Source organism: Electrophorus electricus, unplaced genomic scaffold (genome assembly GCF_041902795.1).
Source record: "Electrophorus electricus isolate QZ-2024a unplaced genomic scaffold, ASM4190279v1 Scaffold391, whole genome shotgun sequence".
In the NCBI taxonomy this organism is placed as follows: Eukaryota; Metazoa; Chordata; class Actinopteri; order Gymnotiformes; family Gymnotidae; genus Electrophorus; species Electrophorus electricus.
The window spans coordinates 1,064-22,781 of NW_027658684.1; the positions used below are offsets into that span (position 1 = coordinate 1,064).

The 21,718-nt window shown below is 37.6% G+C and overlaps 2 protein-coding genes across 2 annotated transcripts; both read right to left on the bottom strand.

Annotated features, from left to right (window-relative positions):
* Positions 1-13,307: 13,307 nt before the first annotated feature.
* On the bottom strand, positions 13,308-18,163 carry LOC145655914 (membrane progestin receptor alpha-B). The gene is made up of 2 exons (XM_081709378.1): positions 18,013-18,163; positions 13,308-17,058 (listed from the first exon to the last, which is right to left on the bottom strand). Exon 2 carries the CDS (start codon positions 17,023-17,025, stop codon positions 15,961-15,963), a length of 1,065 nt encoding a protein of 354 aa, XP_081565504.1. The 5' UTR covers positions 17,026-17,058; positions 18,013-18,163; the 3' UTR covers positions 13,308-15,960.
* Positions 18,164-20,073: 1,910 nt separating this feature from the next.
* Positions 20,074-21,675, bottom strand: LOC145655912 (stathmin-like; the record flags this gene model as incomplete). The annotated part of the gene is made up of 3 exons (XM_081709377.1): positions 20,074-20,532; positions 21,103-21,294; positions 21,475-21,675. Coding segments are annotated over 3 exons (462 nt in total), but the record flags the coding sequence as incomplete, so codon positions are not given.
* Between the last annotated feature and the right edge of the window lie 43 nt (positions 21,676-21,718).

Here is a 21,718-nt window from a genome sequence, read left to right on the forward strand (position 1 = left end):
GGCTTTATTTAGTCTCTTAATATGTCAGTTTCAGTAGTGGAGTAACACAATGATTCAGATGTACATTACATCTGGATTTAATAAGCCAATGAAAGGTGAAAGTTACATGTGCACTTTCCAAAAGACAAGTATTTTAAAAATATGACTATAAAACTGTGCCACAGATACACAGATACCACAGGTTTATCGCAAACATTCGCAATAAAGCAAGAGGAAAAGCTATTATCATGCCAAAAATGTTTGTATTTATCCATACAAACATTAAACATTACTCCTAGTATGTCCATTACAGATGATTTCAGGTCTATTCATCAGTTCCCAGCATAAATTCTCATTTAATATTCCACCCCAATTCAAATACTTATTAAAACATAAGTGTATTTATTTTTTTACTCATTGCCACTATACTCTTTGAATTAATTTAATTTTACCAAAGAGATTACCCTTGTGTGACATCTCGTATTCACATATTTATAATGGGTATCACATGGTCTGCACCTAGGAACATTGAAAGGTTTGAGTGACTTTGTAATTAAACACAGTTCTTAAAGATCAGTTGCATTAGTTTTATAAAAAAAGCATATGCTTAAGATTTTCAATCTCTGCTGACATATTTAAGTATGGTGCATTAATAGATGTCAAGTAGTTATCAAATGTATTGAGATAACTTGCTAGAATTATCAGTGACAACGTCTTGTGAATGTTACCTGTAAATCCTTTCAGTAGAGTTGTGTGTTTGTGTTGGTAATCTTTTAGTAGTATTACTGTGAAATAAATAAACACTTAATATTTTTGACATTTTGATGCCCTATACAATGCTGTAATGAGAACTGCTTTATTATTATTTTTATTTATTTATCTATTAACTGCTGCAGCAGAACAGGTTGTGATTTTGGTGTTTAAGGGATAGGTAGTCTCTCCCTCTCTTTCCCCCTCTGTCTCCCTATGTCCAAGTCTAGTCTAGTCCATTATCTCTGTTCTGCCTCTCATTTCTGCACTGTACTAGTAGCTGTCTCATTATTCTAGCTGGATATTAGGTAACAGCTAAATCTATGCTATACTTTATCTGAAAAAAACTAGACACAGCAGTTTACCTACTTGGACAAATACCCTAGTTCAACGTGATCCAAGATAAGCATAAAATGGGGGTGGCCAAAGTAATTCAGCCTCTAGTATATGCCATATTTAGGAATATGGCATATATATATATTCACCCCAATAACACTGAGATAGAAACAACTTTGAAATGGAGGATACATGAAATAAATAATTGGACAACAGAGTTATAATGATTGTCTCAGGTCAGGGTGGGTCAAACAGATGCATCAGAATTTATCCTTGATATGACATCTTATTCAGAATTGAATAAGTTGATTTTAAAATATATTATGTATTATTTTAGAACTTGTCACTAAATAATGGTTCTTCGACTCTATATAAAAAATTTAGACAGATTTAATTAAATCATTGAATCTTATTTCTACCCTTAAAACTCTATTGCTGTAGAGAAAACCTTCATTCAATTATTCACAACATTTACTAACTTTCTTGTAGCATTGTACTAGATCTTTGAGAAACATAGTCAACTCTCTGCATTTACTTCATCTTCCATAAATAACAGCAGGACACCAATGCATAATTCAAGGCCGGATGATCTATTTTATTTTATTAAAAAAATCAAAACATTGTTTATTTTCAGTCTTTTTATTTCAGTAGGTTCTTGTGCCTATTCAGTTTCTGCCTCTCACCGTAAATAAATAAATTTTGACTGCCCACTTGTGTCTGCCTCAGTCAGCTACAGCATTACAGAACTACTGTTGGTACTGGTACTGTCTAGGTCTATGTAAAAATGTTATTTGTAGTTATAGATCCAAATATTATTTCAAGGCTAATGTAGGGCAATAAAACAATCTGTCCATTAAATGGCTTGCCACCATATACATCTGCATTTTGCCTCAAAGGGCTTCGATGATGGTTTTCTATAAAAATGAAAGTAATTTGTATTTCCATTCATATTCTGGCATCCTAGATACATTTTTTGCTTATTCAGTGGATCTGGCCCATTTTGTTGCATATCTTTTTGTTTTTCTGCCATCACAATGCGCATGTATCTGCCAGTGACATAACCATCCAAAATGGTGTATTTGGACTTTACAAGTATTTTCAATATATTGGTTTATGACATTGTTTCTGTTTGATTATAGAGAACACAACTAACTATCAATGCATCTGGAAATGAGTCTCCTAGGAATGCTGGTCTAAAAAAATAAGTACATTAATTATTTTCTCTTGCCCCACACCCTTACAGTTAATAGTTCTAATGGACAATTGCAGTAAAGCTCTGTTCAAACCATTAGTAGGCATCATAGTGTCACAAATGCAGGTCTGGATGTGAGCGAATGAGCATTTGGGCAAAGATTAAGAAGGCACAAACAGCCAAGGTCAAAACACTAGTGAACTGCCAAGGCAATATAAAAATAGGCACAGAATCAGGATTGAAAGGCCGGAAAGGACAATACAAGTCGCCGTTAATGGGTCCATGATTGAAAACATGTAAAACTGAGGAAGCCAGTCAGTAGGCAGACAAGGCTGAGCTCTGGAATGAGAAGCATGCAAGGCTAATGGTGGGACACAGAGTGCACAGCAGTATAAAAATGTATCTTCCTTTAGGTTTGTCCTTCTACTGTAACTGGGAGTCTTTCTATATTTATTTTTTAAATACTTGTTTATTTAAATTTGTTTTATTTTGCTTCATGTCTTTTAGTGTTTGAGAAACAAACTAATATAATCGAATTGCACTTTGCACTAGATCATGTTTTTTCTGCTTTCTTAAATAGCTAACATATTCTTGTCTGGCAAGGGTTTTTTTTTTTTCATTCACCTTACTCTCATCCCTTCGTATGCCTGTTCCACTTCCTCTCACCATCTGTTGGAAAGACAGAGGAGCCCTCTCTAGCTCACTGTGCCTGTCAGGAGCATGAAGACCCACCACTCTACTGTGTGCTGCTTCTTCTTTCTTGGCATCTCTTCTACCACTCCATATGCCAAAAAAAAAACCTGCCACATTAAAACAAGGTAAGATCATAGTGCATGTTAGGTAGACAAACTACCTTCAGATATCTTAACCCATGTCAGATTAAATGATTAAGTGTTTCATATATATCAAAAAATATAAAGCTCACCTTGACCTTTACTGAAAACCTAAGAAGTAGTTATTTTACACATCATAATTGCCTTTATGGTCCCATAGATACAAATAATATTTAATTAATGAAACATTTCGTTTTAAATTCCCAAGTGTTATCATTAGAAGACCCAAACTCCTTATTGCTCTTGGCCAGTGTTCGCCATAAATATTTACAGCCAAACTAACTGACGCTGAGGAATACAAATGCAGATCTAAGGACCTTTAATATCAAGAGAGGAGTGCATAGCATACCACTGAGTTTTTTTACCAACAGCACACAGATAAATATTGAAAATAATGTCCTTTTCTCAATCTTTGTGACTATTTGAGTGAGATATCCAAACTGAAGTAGAACATGCATGAGTACACCTGTGGAATATATGAACAAACAAACTCTAATTGACTTTTTATTTGAATAGGCCACTTTCATAATAATTATTCTCAACGAAACAGTCAGGTAAAGAAGATTGCTTTATTAATTGCTGCCAAAGACATTCAACAAACTTTGAGAGAATATTTGGATTTTAAAATGCTGATAATATATTGCTCTCTATCCAAGTCAGATTTTATTACCTCTTTTTAGTAAGAACTTTAACCCTAATTGAACATCTACACTAATGAACTGAATTCTGTGATACTGACATGATTTCTACAAAGTTAAAATAATGGCTGATGTGCGATATATCAAAAACAAGAATTTTATTTGTGTAATTTGCTGAAATAAGCACAAATGTCTAAACCAAAGTTATGATTTTGAAAACTCTGTATCATCAAGATAGGTGACTCTGTTCATGTATTTTCATGATTGCATGGGACATTCAGTGAAGTGACAAACTCAAAAGTGTCGATTAGATTTTAAGTACTCCCAGGAACCTCCAAGTTTGTAGAGCAATTTGGGCAAATTGAGCTTCAAGTCAGTAGCTGTCCAGCAATTCTTATCTACTTTACCTATTGCTCTTCTTCTCAATGATTTAATACCATGTGCCAAAGGGGCACCACTGCTTCCACCCATCTGATCCAAAGAGAGGAAGTTTCCAGCCTCAGCAGTTGTCTCCTTCCATTCTTTGTTTTCATGCAGACGTTTCCATTTAGATTTTGTCAAGATACCTGCAACACATTGTGTTTTGTTTCATAAAGATGGGAACAGGCATCCATTCTTTTTTCTTCTGCAACAAGCAGAAGAGATAAATTGGAATTCCACAGTGAGCAGGTAACATTACTTTTAATGAGGGTGCATTTGTTTCTTGATTTACCTGCTATACCTACCAATTTTATGAACCATTTGCATGAATGAAGACAGTGCATTATAAACTGCTTAACACTCTAGATATGATAATTGTCCACTTTAGCATAAGGCTAATTGAATCATGGTTATAGAAGCCTGGTGAAAATTAAAAATCAACTCTAACCAGCGAACAGAGAATTTATTTTTTAATTTGCAGAGTTGCTTGAATAAGCAGGTCTGTATGTGCCTGTGTGTGTGTAAATGTATTATTGCTGTTGGTTCATCAAACATACATGCACATGCAATAACTGTATTTAAATTAACATCAACATTAAACCAAGGCATGATTGGAATGTTAACATGTTAGATCACACAATCACTTACAATTAACTTTTTTTTACATTCTTTAGTCAAAATAACTAGCTACTTCCTTTTATATCTCCATATGAGTAACTGAATATATTTAACAAGGAAGTAGAGACATGAGACTGAAATGGAAATTTGTCCAAGAGAGTGAAAAAAAAAGAGAATTTAAACTAAATAGATTTTCATTCATCCTTTGTGCATTGACTGAGAGAAACACAGTCAGACAAAAAGAAGCCACTAAAAGGTCTCATGTTCTCATGTAATTTCACTGGGGAGACATAACAACTAGGGCATGAAGAGAGAGCATAGAGCTGTTCAAGCAGGGAATAACAGGTGACGGTGTCAACTCATGTTAACAGAAAGTCTTTAGCTTGTTTCAACACCCTCCACAAATATGTGTTATTGGTCAGTCAGTCTTAGGTTAACAGTGCTGACTTGCCTTATCATAAAATTATTTTGTGTTTCTTTTCACTCTAGTGTTTTTGTGCATCTTGTTCTCACTAGCAAAATGGGGAAAAAAACTAACTCCTTATAGAATAGGTTTTTGAAAAGAAAAAGCAATCATGTGACTCTTAGGGTCCTCCAAAGAATTAGTTGTTCAAGCAAAAGAAATCTTGCCAGTGTTAGTTTATTTTTTCTCATTCTATCAGTTTGAGTGTGTATCCCTTCCCATCCATTCAACCTGTAATAAATTTGTGTAAGCAGCAATGCTAGCCACACAGATAAACTAGTATAGAAACCTGTTTGGGATAGAGAGAGAGAAAAACAAAACAATGCAAAAGGATAAGCCATGTTATGAGAGATGATTAATAGATATAGTTGTTACATGAATATACATTTATATGTTGTATGGATTTGTTCATAGTTTGGTTCTACCAAATGCCTAGTTCTGGCCATTCTGGAGTTTTGGCATGACAGTTCTCTTCCTGCTTGAAAGTTGAATGAGACCAATTTATAATACATGCATAGTATAAAAACTGTGCTAACATTTTCCACTTATGGTGTTACCAATAGATATTAGTTTACTGCCAAACTCCATCATAATATACAGTCCTTTAAATTAACTTTCCCCAGCCCAAAAGAAGGGTGATGGATGGATTCAGGTTACAATGAAGGGTTACAATGGAGTCATTGGATTAATGTTAAGAAAAGGATAGAACAACTTTTTAAACTAATTTTTCATTTTCTGACAGAAAAGTTCTTTCTGAGCTCTTGCAACAGTGAACAGTAATTAGAAAAAAAAGCTCTTTGCACATGACCTCTGCCACAAAACCATTACTCCTTCTTAATAACACCATTCATGTCAGTTAAGTGAAAGTAGACAGAGAACCTCTCACCACCCAGCCAAAATATACTTCCCTGCATCATCATTAGCCATCTAAATGCCCGTAATGTTTACATTGATCTGTTAGGTGGCCCTCACAGCTCAAAGCACTTTATCCTCTCTTCACTGATTCATCCACTGTGCTTAAATGTCTTAAATCAGCTAAAAGAGCCAAAGTCGTATCCCTTGCAGTTTTGGTCTTTCATCTGGCAAAGAGTTTTTTTGTTGAATGTTCTGTCATATCCTAAACCATGGGTGCTTTGGCAATCCTTTTGCCCCTCTAAAGTACATTTATGTGTCTCTTTGCAGGGAAAATTATATGCTATATATATACCTTGCATGTCCTAAACCTATGAATTTTAGGATAGTACTGAGTATTGGAATCTATGCAAGATCTTCTGGTAACCTTTAGTAGATAAGCATCAGTGACATCAGAGAATGACTTGAAGGAATTTTTTCATTGCAATAAAGCTTTCTTAACATGACTGACTTGATAACATCATTTGGAATGGTACCTTTCTGAATATCTATGGAGACAGCAAAGCACGTTTGTAAGCCTCACTGGACAGTAGTGTCTGCTAAATGCTTTAAATCTAAATGTAAGTGTAGATTGGCACATTACCTTGACATTCTAAAATTATTTAGTTACATCATTCTCTTCAGTGCTTAAATCAGGTGGTATTCTGTTAAGCGTATGTTAGTATATATTGACTAAAGTGTAGCATGCTCTATCTGATAAATATTATATTTTATATCAAGTCAAGCTTAGCATAACACAGAAGCTAAACAGCTCACAAAATATGCACATATATTTTCCCACTCATTTTTACTACAATAGTATGACTTATAATTCTGTCAGTGCAATAGGGATTTAGCCACGGGACTTTTTTTTTCTTTTCTAGGTTTCTCCACAAGATAATGAAAAGCAGTGATATGAAAATGAATGAATAACAAAGGTATGGGGGAAAAGCTAAATTTAGGTCATGCTGTGACTGGAAGGAGAAGGAGAGGAGAGCTGGCTGTCACAGTGAAAGGAGAGAGACTCATTATTCCTGAACAAAGCTGATCCCTCCACTAAGTCCAACCTTTAATTACCCCACATGATAGGAGACGCAAGCCATCTGATATTACCTCGCCAACCTCGATACAAATCATTGTCTGGCAGTGCAAATGGAACATTTAGAGAAAGCATGGCAAATGTGGACAGAGGCTTTGTAAAGCTCTCAGACTGAGGCTGGGATGGTGGCAGGAGGAGTGGTGAGAAGACAAGGGAACATTTCAAGACCACAGACTGGAAAATTGATGGAGACAAGAGAGAGAATTAATAGTTATAGGACAGGAAGCAGCCGGCGAGGTGATTATCGCCATCTCGCCTGTATGATTTAGAGTCTGCTAACCATATAATACAATACAGGGAATTCATCAGAGCAAAGATATATGGCAGAAGGCGATTTACGTTCTAACTTTAAAGGATTTCTTCCACATGTCTGAGTGAACATGTACTTCTTGTTTTTCTTCACAGTGACTATAGTGCAGGTTGCTTTTTTACCAGTGATAACATATAAGCTCAAGCACACACTCTAAAGCATGTGAGAACACATACACACACACACACACACACACACACACACACACACACACACACAAGGAGCATGGGATATGTGCATGTAGCTTTCTGAGTGGCAGAAGGTTTAATGTGAATTGTGTAACTACATCTCCTCCCACTGGTTCACCCATGTGGGTGGAATTAACAAAGGCATAATTAGCCTTAATCCACACTTTATTACCTACCCACAAAGTCTTCAGTCATTTAGCCTTTTTTTTCAATAGTACAATTGAGAAGTACAAAATCAACATTTGTATGCTTGAAAAGGTGTAGGCAAATTGTAGACAACTCAGCAACATTTAACAAGAACAGGTGTAATGTGAAGCATTTGCCTGTTCTGTTTTGAACTGTAAATAACCATCAGTAGTAATATCAGAAATAATAACATGAGTAGTAATATCTGTCTCAATCACCATGGTTCAGATAAAAATGTGGCATGTAAAATTATACAAGAGCATTATAAATTGCAAGATTATCTATAAATTCAGGTTGCTAAATTCTTTGGAGACCTTTCATGCTTAATGTACTAGTGAAAGGAAAGAAATGGACAAATATTCCCTTGTCAGAATATCAGAACTGTGGCAGTCCGCTATCTTCACCACAGAGAGCAAGGGCGGACCAAACAGGTCTTTGTAGAGCATATATTAATTCCTGATCAAATGTGCAACAGTTCTCTCACAGTTCTGCACCACAGCTTGAGACCTGGAAAGTGCAGAAAATGGAAGTCAGGAACAGATAGGCACTGAGGCACAGAGCACTTATGTGAATTCAGCCTGAGCTGAATTGTCCTGCTATTTCAAAGAGGGAGAAGTCACAAATTTGGTACCTGGTGCCAAAAGCAGTCTTGGGAAACTGTCTTACACACTTGAGGTACATGCACACAAATTAATGCATGACTAAATCCATAATCAGTTTCCTGGGGCTATGGGTGGATTTATGTAGGCATAGCTGACAGTATTATAGCACTATGTTAATGGAACAGAAGTGTTAAAATATTTAGCAGCTGCATTAAAGAATATTTTTAAGGCTTGACAAGACTGCCACCTTGTGGTAGTTTTTGTTGCAAAATGTAAAGACTTCCTGAGTACAGGCTATATAATAAGAGACTTCTACCAGAGGCCTGGATGTGGTGCAGTATTACATATATGTGTAGTAATATATTAATATATGCACATACAAACACATCAGAAACCTTGTGTACTTCACAACAATTTTCAGTATTTCTCTCTCTTTCTCCATTTAAGTTCATTGCTGACACTAAAGATTTTTTTCTTTAAGACTACATGCTTATTTAATAAAATCATCCAAGACACTTTATACACACATCATGACACTGGTGAAAACCTTGACTTATCTAAATTTAACTAAACTAAGTCTTCATAGACACCTCCTACAAAAGAATTTGAAGCACTCAATTTTTTTAATACCTGTGAAAGAAAAATTAGAAGCAAGAAGTAAATAGAAATTAGTAAAATAAAAGAAGTGACATTTTGAATGGAGCTGTTGTTGTATGGAGAAAGGATCTTTACAAGAAGGAAGCAATAACACAGCTTTCTGATACCAAGATTTATAGGCAGAACACCTCTGACATCATTCTGCAGTTACAGTCAATCCACTATTAATCATATCATTTCAGCAGGACACCTCCTTGATGATTCTTACTGTAAGATTGTTGGAAACTTATTGTAGATAATCCTCACTGTATCCATTTCTATCTTCACTTTCAAATTCATAAGGAACACAGTCCTGGTCATCGTACTGTGTCTGCTTGTCCTTGCCCAACAGAAATACTCTGCCAGTTTTTAAACTAATTTTTCAACTAATTGTTCAGTTCTTACCTACATATGTTAAAGACTTCACATTTTCTAGAAATCCTTCAATGCCTAAAGTAAAAATGTTACCTACCTACTCCCTACGTTTTTGAAAAACTATAAACATTTATATACTGTCATCCCTAGTGAAGATGGTTTCAGAAACAAAGCATTTTATTGATGAAAGACCTAAGAAGAAATCTCCCAAGGATATTCTCTTAATTCATTCAAGACTCTCATAATTCATGATAACTCTAAACTGCTTCACCTTTGACTTCAAGTACTACTCACAAATAAGAGTTAGTGGTATGGGTGCTAAAATGGGCCCATCTGTCTTGGGACGTTTGTTTGTTGAACACCTTTGGACAACCAAAATGAAGGATTTGTCATTTCCAGTGGCAAGGCATTTTACTGCTAATGGACACTGCATGGAATGTACATGGAACCACACAGAATGAATGTGTGACACTGTAGAATTACAAGCAAAGGAAACATTATAGATTTAATTAAGAAAATAAAAATGATTAAGAAAATGTCATCAGCAAAAGCACTGAACTCATGCACTGAACTCTGACACTTCACTACAGACTTTAGTGTGCTTTGGTTTCTCTCTCTTGGATTATCCTCTGGTTAAGGTAGGTTCTGAGTATAATTACTTTTGCCTTGCATTCTGTTAAATTCGAGGCTTCTAGTCTGGACCTAGTTGCTTGTAAGCTGTTATTAGCTGTAATTACTCACTGCAGGCATGGTACCTCAATGTGAATTGGGGGCAGACACAGTACTGAACTGATGAATTATGACAACTCTATCTTGAGATTTTAGTGTGCTTTGGTTTTCTCTCTACTGCTCAGCTTAAAAGCTCCATGCTTCAAGTCTCATGGAAGACAAGCTTCAAGACTATTCTTTGCCCTGGCTCCTATATGGTGGAATGGCTGTTTGCACATCAGATTCCCTTGCTGTCTTCAACACAGATTGAGGACTCATCAGACTGAAGACTCATCTATTTGTGGAGCATTTATATGATCATTGATCTTGTACCTATGGAATTTTTATACTACTGTTCAATAACCCAACACCCTAGTACTTATTGTTTGATATTGTTTGATTTCGTTTGGTATTTCTTCTAAGTTTCAGCATTGATTCCTGAATTTTAGTAGTATTCTAGTGCAGCGGTATCTTTGACTAACCTATCTTTGACTCTACTATACTGACTAGGATATGTTCCATGAGTAAATGCCCTTTTTAAGTCATTCTGGATGAGTGACTACTAAATGCCAAAAATGTACAATGTAAATGTAAAGTATAAAGTCTTCTACATTATTAGTTCTTATAAACTGGTTCAATGCAATGTTTCAATGATTTATGTACTGAACAATGATCCCACCATCATAGTTGCTTACCTTTAAAAGCCTGATTAATAAATACATCTACCTGCTTCTCTGAGTCACTCAAGCTCATAGCTGTTAAATTAATACTACCATCTAATGCAGTAAAAAAAAAAAAAAAAAAAAAAAAAAAAAAGAAAAAGTTGGAGGAAGATTTGCAGTAAGGAAATTTGCAGTTAAAAAAACTATCAGCTTCCTCCAATTGACCTTAATTGGGATTAACAGGCCTTCAACAAGAGCATACTGTAGGGGCCCAGTCCAGGGCTGAGTCATCTGCTAGGTCATCTATAGCCAACAGAGGGAGGCAGAGAGTGGCCCCAAAGTATTCAGGAGTAATTAAGAGTGACTCACAGGCTCCCTGGGGCTTAGGGTTTTTTTTTGTTTGTTTGTTTGGTTGGGTTTTATTTTAAGTATTCTTAAAAAAAAAATGACAAGGCTGGTATTTTGGGTAGAGACCTCAAGTGTTGCTTCTTGGGTGTCTTCCCTGTCTGGACTTTCAAGCTTCTCCTTAAGCTTTGAGACATGCCTTCTTCACACTTGAGTTCCTACAAACCCTTAACAGAGTTCTCCCAGCCCTTGGGCTGTCTTTCACTTTCTCTTTCTCTAGACTCCTTCAGGTTTTTGTCAGTTGTCCTTTTGCTCTATCATTTTGATCACGTCAGCCCATTTTCCCTTGACAGTCTCTTTCTTTACATTAAACTCTTTTGCACAACCTCTGTGGTGTTCTGTTAACGTGTCAGCTTGGCAAACCTGAGAGTTGTGGTTCTAACTCTACTTACTGCAGTAGTTACCCAGGCTCAGCCAATGCTATTTTCTGGGTGGACTTGGTGTTTTGGTATTGTTCCTATTCTTTGGTTTTTCAAGCTCTCTGGCTGTTCTGCTGTTGGATTTAATATCAGTTGTCAGCTCATCCAGTTTGCTCTGGTCTCCCATACTTGAAAACTTGAGGCAAACTCCATCTATGGGTGGAAAACAGTGTCATAACAAACACTTATGTGCTGGTTAGTCATTCTGTAATGTTGTCGCTGGCCCGAATGCCAGTGTGCGTGGAGCAGGATGCACAGACTCCCTCGAAGTGAAACACTTATTAAATAAAACATATAGATTTAAATAGACAAACACACATTAACACGTAACCCCGTACATGTGCGTGCCTTCACGGGGGTGTGGCTACAAACATGGGTGACCCCCCCCGCACGCGGCAGGCCGTACCACGTGACTTGTGGGGGGGGGACATCCCGTGACACTGATCTTGCTGCATAATGTACCACAATTGGTTAAGGACCTGATGGTAGGACACCATGCAGGTATATTTAACTACTAAATGTCAACAAATTTCTTATTCTTTTGGATGATATTACACATTCTTTGAATGATCCTATACATTCTTTGGCTGATTGTTACATATTTGGTATTTACTGTTACATCTCATCTCATTACATTATTTCTTCAAAACAATGTGGAAGTATGGTGATCTTACTCTGTCATCATAAAAATACATTGTATGTGATTTTTTAGATCCCTGGGTGAAAGGGCAAAAAAAGAAAACTTAATAACATTTTTTTTTTATTTGGGGCAAAGTGCTTCCCATTCCTGTATAAGGTTTGTGGCTATAATGCATTATGTAATTTATGTTAAATAAATGAAAATTGGTTTAAACTATTAAAAATTAGTGGACTAATTGTTAAATTGGTGCAAATTAATAATTTAATAATAACATCATTCTGATTATATAATGTCAGTATGCTCACAGCTGGCTTTTTGTAGGCTTAAGTCATCAGTAAAATCTGCCTCTTCTATGAATTTCTTGATTACTGTGCTATACATTTCACTTCTTCGTTGCCCTTAATGGACATTCTCTTGCAGGATGTCATGATGTTACTGAGCCTCCACCCATCTCAGCTGCCATGGCTACTCCCACCACCCCCTGATGTCCCCTGCTGTAGCCCACCACACCTCCACCCTAGCCAAATACTTCTCCATTGCCCTTAATAGACGTTCTCTTGCAGGATGGGTTTTGGACACGTGCACACCATTGGTGCAAGACTAGGACCTCTAAAAAATTGGATTAGACATTAACTTATTTTTTCATTTTTACTTATTTTTCTCTTAAAATTGTTATTATTGTGGTGACTACTGTCGGCCAGAGGAGGATCAAACAGCCATTATACTGATATACTGACACCTAGTGGCCTGGATATGTCAGAGATTTTGTCCTGTGTTCTTTTGAGAACATATATCCTTGCGACACTGGGACTTACCAGGCAAACATGGAAGACAACCAAACATTACAAATTTTGTAATACTTTAACCAATTTTATGAATTGAAAGACCTCATGACATCAGTGGAAAAACAATGGGAAAAGGCCAAACAGCCCCAGTCTGAAATGAAAGGGCGATGAGCAATAGCATGTTGTTTTATTGAAACTCCACATTACATCAACATAAGTATGTTTTATACATTGTTTTAACTTTTAAAGTAGATAATATACATTCTTGATCTTTGCCTAACTCCACATTAGGACATGTATTAAAGAGTGTTAGCCCAAGTCAGCATGTGAGAGCTCAGCATTAAGACCACTGAGCACCAGGAGGGTCCCACCACTGCTAGCTCAGGGGAAACAATAAATGAACTCTTCCCATGATTAATGTCTTGCCACGATCTTACCAGAGCCCACAAAACCCCAACCATCATGACAATGTTTAAAGCACAAGTATGTGAAAACCGGTTTAGATCCCTTTGCTGAATCAGAGATCAGGGGCCAAGTACTTATTCCTGTTGAAATTATAAACTAGGTCCACAGTTTAACAGAGTCAGTCATGAGGTTTAGTGGGGTTGTCCATTTCAACTGCAGCCTAAGTGCAGACAGGCAGTAAGTCCAAGCTTGGTTATGTCTTGGGCTCACCTCCTCTTTTGCTGTTTCCTCAATGACATCAAGTCAGCTCTTTGCCTTCCCTCAGCATGTGCACCAATGCTTTTAATAAGCATTAAAGTCTCTCTCATTCTCTCTCACACAGGGTAAATTAGCTGCATCAAATGGTGCTGAATAGGCTGCAGGTCTGCTAATGAGCACTTACTGCTCATCAGATTTCTTGTGGCACTTAATACTTAATACTTACATATTAGCCCCATAAGTAATATACTTGGTCACTGCTTAATAATCTTTATCTTTGGGGCCTTTACAAAGAAATTGCTGACATTGACATCATTTTATGACACAATTCTTGCCATAGAAATCATCATCATCATCAGTTCATCCATCAGTCACTTCATCAGACTGAGACCCTACTCTATTATGTCAACAGTCTGTGAGTGCATCTATCACTGACATCATATCCATCATACTCTGCTGGTGCAATTACAGTACACAAAACACTGCCATCTTCCAAAACCGCACTGTGCGGTCTCCAAAAAGCAATTAAGTATCAAGATCCCCAATTAAGTAGATTGTTCCAAAAGTGCTTTTCTACTATCGTGCAGTGATGTCTGCACTAAAATAAAGTTTTTGGGAAACTGGCCCATGATCTGGTGGCAGATTATCTATCACAACAGAGAACTGAGAAGCATGCGCCATTTTCAATTTGATGGCCATGCAGAATTCTGAATAACATGAACATGTAATTAAAGTATGTGTGAGTGTTGGACCAAAAAAATGTCATATTTCTTATCACGAGGAACTAAGTGGAATACTTACACCATACATACCATACACACTCACCACACCTACACTTGCCCATGAATGCATGCATGTACTCAGGTACATCAGAACACACATTCCAACATTTTTTAACTACTAGAAACATCAAGCAGTGGGCAATATGCACAAAGGCATTGACATCATGAAGTATGTAAAGGCAAACGCTGACAATGTAGCCCTTTGGGTACAAAAGGAGCATCCTGATAACAAAGACAGACATTTAAATTAACAAGGGCACATCATTAATTTGTCTTCAATTCATTTGAAGCCTCTTTGGCAAAATGTTAATAATAAAGATCTCAAATTATATATAGGCCTAAAATCAATTAATTTACTCAACAATGGATGAAATTTAACTTTTAAGAATGATTTCTTTACAAAAAAGCATAAAATGCAATGACTTTTCAAGGCCCCTTTTAACAACATAAACAAATGAAAGGATCCTTCAAATGTTTAATGTGGGACAAATACATTAGTAAAATCGACCTGCCTTACAGGACCATGATGTAGTAAAAAAAAAATCATAAGCCTAAAACATTTTGGCAAATGTACCATCTGAAAAAAGTAGGCAAACTAATTTAAACCAACATGGGACAACAATGTTGGAGGCAAACAAAACACTCAGTAATTGCAGTTCACTGTTTTAACTCATGAAAAACAGTGTAACTAAGGGCATGACACCAATCAGCATAGTCCTCTTTTGTGTTTTTCAGCTCACGCATGATGCAACTGAAGTGGAATGACTGCTTTTGATTTTTTCTGCCCAAATATACAATACAGAATTGGCTATTGGTCCTGATGAATGAAAAAGCTGCCTTCAAGTATCTCTTCTAGCAACCATACTCTAACTGCCTAACTTTAAAGCACCACTTGTTTGGGTCCAACTTTAAAAAAATCTCAATTCTCACTACTGCTACATAAACATAGTCAGTTAGTGTTACACAAAGATTCTCTTTACATCTCTTCGTAATCCCATTTGCAGTGACTTTTATCCCACAAAATTAACCGCATATTTATGCTAGGTGCGAAAGGCTTCTCACTGACCCCTTTAGAGCAAAACATGAGCAGATATCAGAACAAAACCTCCTTACTCACTTCCAGGTTTTTTCTTAATTTGAGAGTTTTAAGGTAGAAGTGCAGTGTAGATATAAACACTATGTTGCTGACTGAAAATACATTATGGCAGGATATGGAACAAAGAACAAAACAAACAACTCCCCACATTCATATCCACAAGACACAATTTAACAGCAGTTTGTCCATAACATTCTGTGTCTTTAGTATACCAGTGTGATCTTTTCCTTCAGGGCCAGTGAGGTTATGGTGCCTTTTCCTCAATCCTTGCCTCCTCAAGACAGCTATTCCTGCTTTTCTTCTAGATAGGCTTTAACTCGCTTGCGCATGTAGAACGCGGTCAGAGCGCTGCAGCACGCCGTGAAGATGAAGAGAGCAACGGCATCATGAGCCAAGTCGCCATGGAGACGTTCATACAGGGGCCGCCGCTCACTGTAGTCAAGGCGCACAGCCTCGATCTGCACGAGTGTGCACAGCACCAGGAACACATGGAATATCTGGTGGCCTTGACCAATGAAGTCACACCGCCCAGGGAACCAGCACTCCGGGTGTGGGTATGCAAAGAAGTAGGCACTCACCAAGAAGAACAGGATCTGGTAGCAGTGGTAGGTCACGGCTTGGTCGATGCAGCTCTGAGGAGAGCTGTAACACTGATAAATGCGATGCACCACTGGGCTGATGTCTAAGCAGTAGGCCAAGCCTGAGGGCACAACCTGGAAGAACTTGTGCGTGTATCTAGGCAGGCGCTGACTCACGTACTTGCCATAGCAGCACCCCGCACAGGACAGCCAAGCCAGGAAGGCAGCAGCCGGCAGGAAGAGCCCTTGGACTCGAGTATGCCACTCCTCCTCAACCACATAGTAGAAGTGGGCCAGGGCACTGCCGTACTGGTAGACAGCCACGCCCACGTAGTCCAGAAAGTAGAAGGTGTAGTGGGAGAGCTCAGACTTGGCTGAGAGCAGGTGGGCCAGCACACTGCAGACCAGGTAGGTGAACGCTGCCAAAAGCACAATGAAGAGTGGCTGGGCGTGGGGGTCTCGCAAGAAGTCCACTGTTTCCGACACTTCACGGAATTTGACAAGGATAATCAGTGAAGCCAGCAGGTGAGTCCACACATTGACTGTCTCATTGTGCCTCTGGAAGAGCGTGAGGAAGTAGTAGCGCCAGCTCTGGTCAGGCAACCGGTAGCCTGTGAATATGTGGGGTTCTTTGAATACCCAGGGTACATCATTGACAGTCACGGTGCAGGGCAGCTTTGGAAATGCAGACTCCAGGAACTGGGGAATCTGGCGAAGCTGCTGGACATTGATGAACAAACGACCAATTTGCTCCATCACTACTGTCGCCATGGTGAGAGGGAACACAGCAGAGAACTCTGGGATCTGTAGTGTGTACATACATACATACAAAAATGTAAATTTAATATAACAGAGTAAAAATTTGTTGTTTTTGAATATATGTTAAATGATTAAATGATATGCATTTCCAAGTATTGTATCCAAGTATCTTTGGCAACGTAAGAAGCGTATGTGACCATTTATCAGATTAAAACCAATAAAATTATATATTTAAAAAAAAAAAAAAAACGAGTGCAGAATGGAGTGGGGAAACAAATGAACAAGCTAATACCAAATTGATTATCATGACAGTCTCTATTTAGAAGTAATCTCTCACTGTGACACAATGAATGGAAACCGATTACGTAATGTCACCTTTATAGTTCTCGCGAACCATCGTGCGGTGTCTTAAGGTGGTTCAATTTTTTTAAATCAGAGGTCCAAAGGCCATTGGAAGCGACTGAAAACGGCTGTAATTAAAGAATCCCAACGAACCCCCACAATGTCAGTAAAACGTGAATAATTTAATGATTGCATCCGACATCCAGAAATCCATTCTCCACACCCTCAAGTGTGGAAAAGGGTTAGCTAGGATAGGACACCTATTTGTATGGGTTCATTTACAGGAAAAGGTGCCAACTGCCTTTTACTGGGTTGAGCAAAATCGGAGGGAAACCACCTTCGCAGAAAAGTCAGTAAAACATGCTAAAAAAAAAAAAAAAAAAAAAAAAAAAAAAAAAGCAAAAAAACCTTTAACGATACCTAACGCTGATTGTGAAAAATTACTTGGCTAATCTGATCTTTAGACTGTTGCAAGCACTGAAGCTAGCGCCATTGAGGAAAAAGACTACAGTGACACTATGGACGTTTACGTACAGCCTGCATTTCTGAAAAAGCCTGTTCAATATATGAATAGATATAAGGAAGCGTATTTATATTTAGCTAGCTAGCTAACGTTACCCTGATCTAAGACTAACATCGGTGTTGGGGCCGGCTTACCTTTTCAATAGATAATCCGTTAAATCAGTGAAAAGCTTTTAAAGATGGTTTTACATGTGCGTATATGGAGACATAAGACATAAATAGCATGATGAAAATAAAATATCTGAAGATAAACTTGCTGCGGGTGAGGTTCTTGACAGCTCCCTAGAGAAACAGATGGCTGTATTGCTGATTGGCAGGTGGTTCGTCCAATCAGATGGGTGTGGAACACCCTCTTTTCCTGTTCTGCAGTTAATTCGAGAATACCAAAGGCTGTTAATCGACTGCAGCCTGTACTCTGTATGAGGAGACTAAAAAAACGCTTTTTACTAACGTCGCCCTGGTAAAAGGTGATTCAGTGCGAAAGACGTCGACAGAGTTGTCAGATGAAAATTTGATACTACTTGTTGGAGAAAAAAAAAATCATGGATGATTATCATGTAATAATTAAGTAAGCCAAATCGTAATATTGTCACTTTATGAAATAAGGTTGTTGTTTTTCTAACGTGACAGAGGAGTTATGTGGAATGTTGCCCACACAAGGGTGTGATACTGACAATGTGGCTTTGTAAGCCTCTGTGTGTGTGAATGGAGCTCCTTCATCATGACTTTAGACAGCAGGCCCGTGAGTCTTTTCTCTGCTTTCTACTTCCAGTGGTTCGATTCAGTGAGCAGGAAGTAAGCCTATCACCTGGATCATTGATGCTCCTTTTCTGAGGTTATTTTTGACATCATGCAATAGTAAAGATAGTGCTATTCTGGCTAAAATGTAACCACATATACACTATCCTAATAGTAATTCAAATGTACTAATAAATAATAGGGCAATTCAACTTATTCAAAATTGTCATTTTACATTGCTAAAGGGAACATTTTCCACCCTATATATAAGGTATAACTTGACAAGGCAGAATGTCTAGTCTGTTCTGTAAATACAAACTAGAATGTCTAGTTTGTTCTGTAAATACTTAATAACTGCAATTGCCACCATAACTGCAGCTGGTAAATACTAAACTACTTCGAATTTTTCGGGAAGACAGAAGAATAAAGAATAATGTTTAAAAAACACTAACATATATGTTTAAGGTTATATACATGTATTTGTTCCTATAGTATTTTATACGAAAGTGCATAATTATACTACATTTCCAGTTATTGCCTTCAGTGGCAACTCTGTCAAAAGGTTTCAGCATAGACATGTGCAGTATTTGTTTTGTATGGGAATAAGATGATCAACTCTAGAAACCAGCTTGCGTTCATAAAATTACAGATCATGTCTAACTTCAGCAACTTGGAACAAAACCTCTTTTCATTTATAATGTATGTATTGTCATCTAATTTGCCAGTAGGTGTCAGCACAGTGTGATATAACGTGGGAATTACGAGGGTGCTACCACAGGAAGAGGAACCTACATTTCTTTCTTTTTTGTATTTTTCTTTCATCTTTCCCATACATGTAGGCTGTTCTAAAAGGCAGACACTAGGTGACGAGTTTATGCGCTCCAATCCTCTATTATAGAGAGAGAATTAGTTTTCAGGAGGGAGTGAAAAAACACGGTGTAACAATGTTATGCGGCTAACGTTATCATGTCAGTTGTTGGTGCGTCGAGGCCATTCACGTGGGACGTTAATTCTTTGTGTTTAAGAAGATTTTAAGAGTTATCGATGGAACCTGTTTAATGACGATTTGTGTGGGATAGCTCTGTGTTGATCGTCTAGATTGGACGCTAGCTAGTTCGTGCTCAACACGGGATGCTAGCAGAGCCAGCAAGACAAAACGCAGAATCTACCACAAGCGGACGCTCGTGTCCTTTTCATGTGTGCAACAGCAATGTAGTTTTTTCTTTATCAGAGATGATGTATGGTCCAATATAATATGTTTATGGGTATCAACTAAAGATCACAGTACAGGTTTATCAGTCTGCTCTAATATTACTATGGGTCTTTCTCAAAAGTCTACCAGTATTCGTGTAACTTATTCTAGAATGTGCCCATATATAAACATACAATCACAGACAGTCATATAGACCAAATTTGTTCAGAGATAAATATTTACAAAAAGGCAAAGATCCAAAACTGTTACCATAACAAACAACTTTGCACTTTATTAAGCTGAAATAAATGCAGTTTTGACATACACAGGTACAAGTCAATTTGCACAATGCAACAGACAAAGTTAGAGACCTATGCATAACACATGCATGCTTCCCTTTAGGGTAAAACACTGCTTATTTTACAGGTCAAAAGCTGCAAATGGACAAATTTATATGTGATAGGGATGCAAAGGATGTGGGATAGTAAAAAAGACAGCGCACCTGCTTCTGCCCTAAGATTAAAAAAGTGTGAGGGACACAAATCAAGCACATAATACGGGCCATATAATGGAACAAAAATAAATCTTTGGATACGTAAAAAACCCAGTACTATCCCCTAAAGTGAACAGAGCCAAAAAACAAAAACACAGAAAACTCAGTTCTCCTCATTCTCGCCACCCTCTTTTGTTTCTTTATTCTTTCGGACTTCTTCAAGTTTCTTGTCCTGAAATGACAGGGGGGGGAGGCATTTTTTTAAATGATTAACATTAAATGAGATTCATTTTACTTACATAAAGTTATTTTGCTATTTTAGCTTTACTGGCATTGAAGGTGCTTTGACACGTCTGGCCACCAGAGGTCCTCATCCCCTGAATTCTAATAGTCTCCATGGCAGCTGATCTCACTCACCTGCAGCTCATTATTATCGTATATAATAATGGCTATATAAAGCCTCCTGGACTTCAGAACAATTGTGATGTATCGCCTACAGTTTCTGTGCATAGCTGTTCTTGTGTAGTCCTGCTGCTTTAGTCTGTTGCTCTCTTGCCTGTTTTTGTGGATATTGGAATTTTGCATTGCCCTTCTGTACTGTTGCTTGTCTCTGATTCTGGTTTATTCTGAACCACGCCTGTCTAACCTTAGATTCCTGCCTCTGGCTCTTGTTTGAATTACCAGTATAGTGCCCTGCACATGGATCCCCCCTCAGTGTCTGAGTCTAATTCTTTACATTTACAGAGATGTAACAGTAGGACTTACAAAGTTAAATTAATAAACTTCTTTCACAAATTATTACCTTCTCCTTAAATTTCTCGTTCATTGCTGCCATCTGTTTTGTGCGGTTTTCTTTGTTGGCTTCCATTTTTAGGTTCAGTTTCTCCTCTGCCATCTTGCTAAAGTTGTTGTTCTCCTCCATTGCTTTCTGAAGAACCTCTTTCTCATGCTCTCGCTTCTCAGCCAAGTGTTTCAGCACCTCTGCCTCATGATTCTAATGTTACATGCAAACACACAAGAAATGCTATTTTTCAAGAGAAAATTAGAAAAATATATATATCCTGCTTTTAAGTAAAGTAAACTTTAAAAGAAAATGTACATATGACCAATTAACATGAAAGTCATGAAAGTAGGTATGTACATAAATATTATGTCAGTGCAAGTATACTCTTACTTTGCGTCTCTCCTCCGCAGCATCCAATTTCTTCTGGATCTCATCCAAGGACACCTCCTTCTTCTTGGGGGTGGACAAAGGGAATTCTCCTTTAGGGTCTGGTGCTGAGGGGCTCAGAATGACCTCAAAGGCTTGCCCTGAAGCACGCTTGTCCAACTCCTTAACCTGAATATCTGTGAAAAATAAGGTATTCACTGTAGTTCAGGGGAACAAACAAAATGTTGAATACTTAGAGCCGATGGCA

Coding starts and splice junctions, on each gene's coding strand:
- LOC145655914 (XM_081709378.1), bottom strand. CDS start 17,025: ATGGCGACAGTAGTGATGGAGCAAATTGGTCGTTTGTTCATCAATGTC.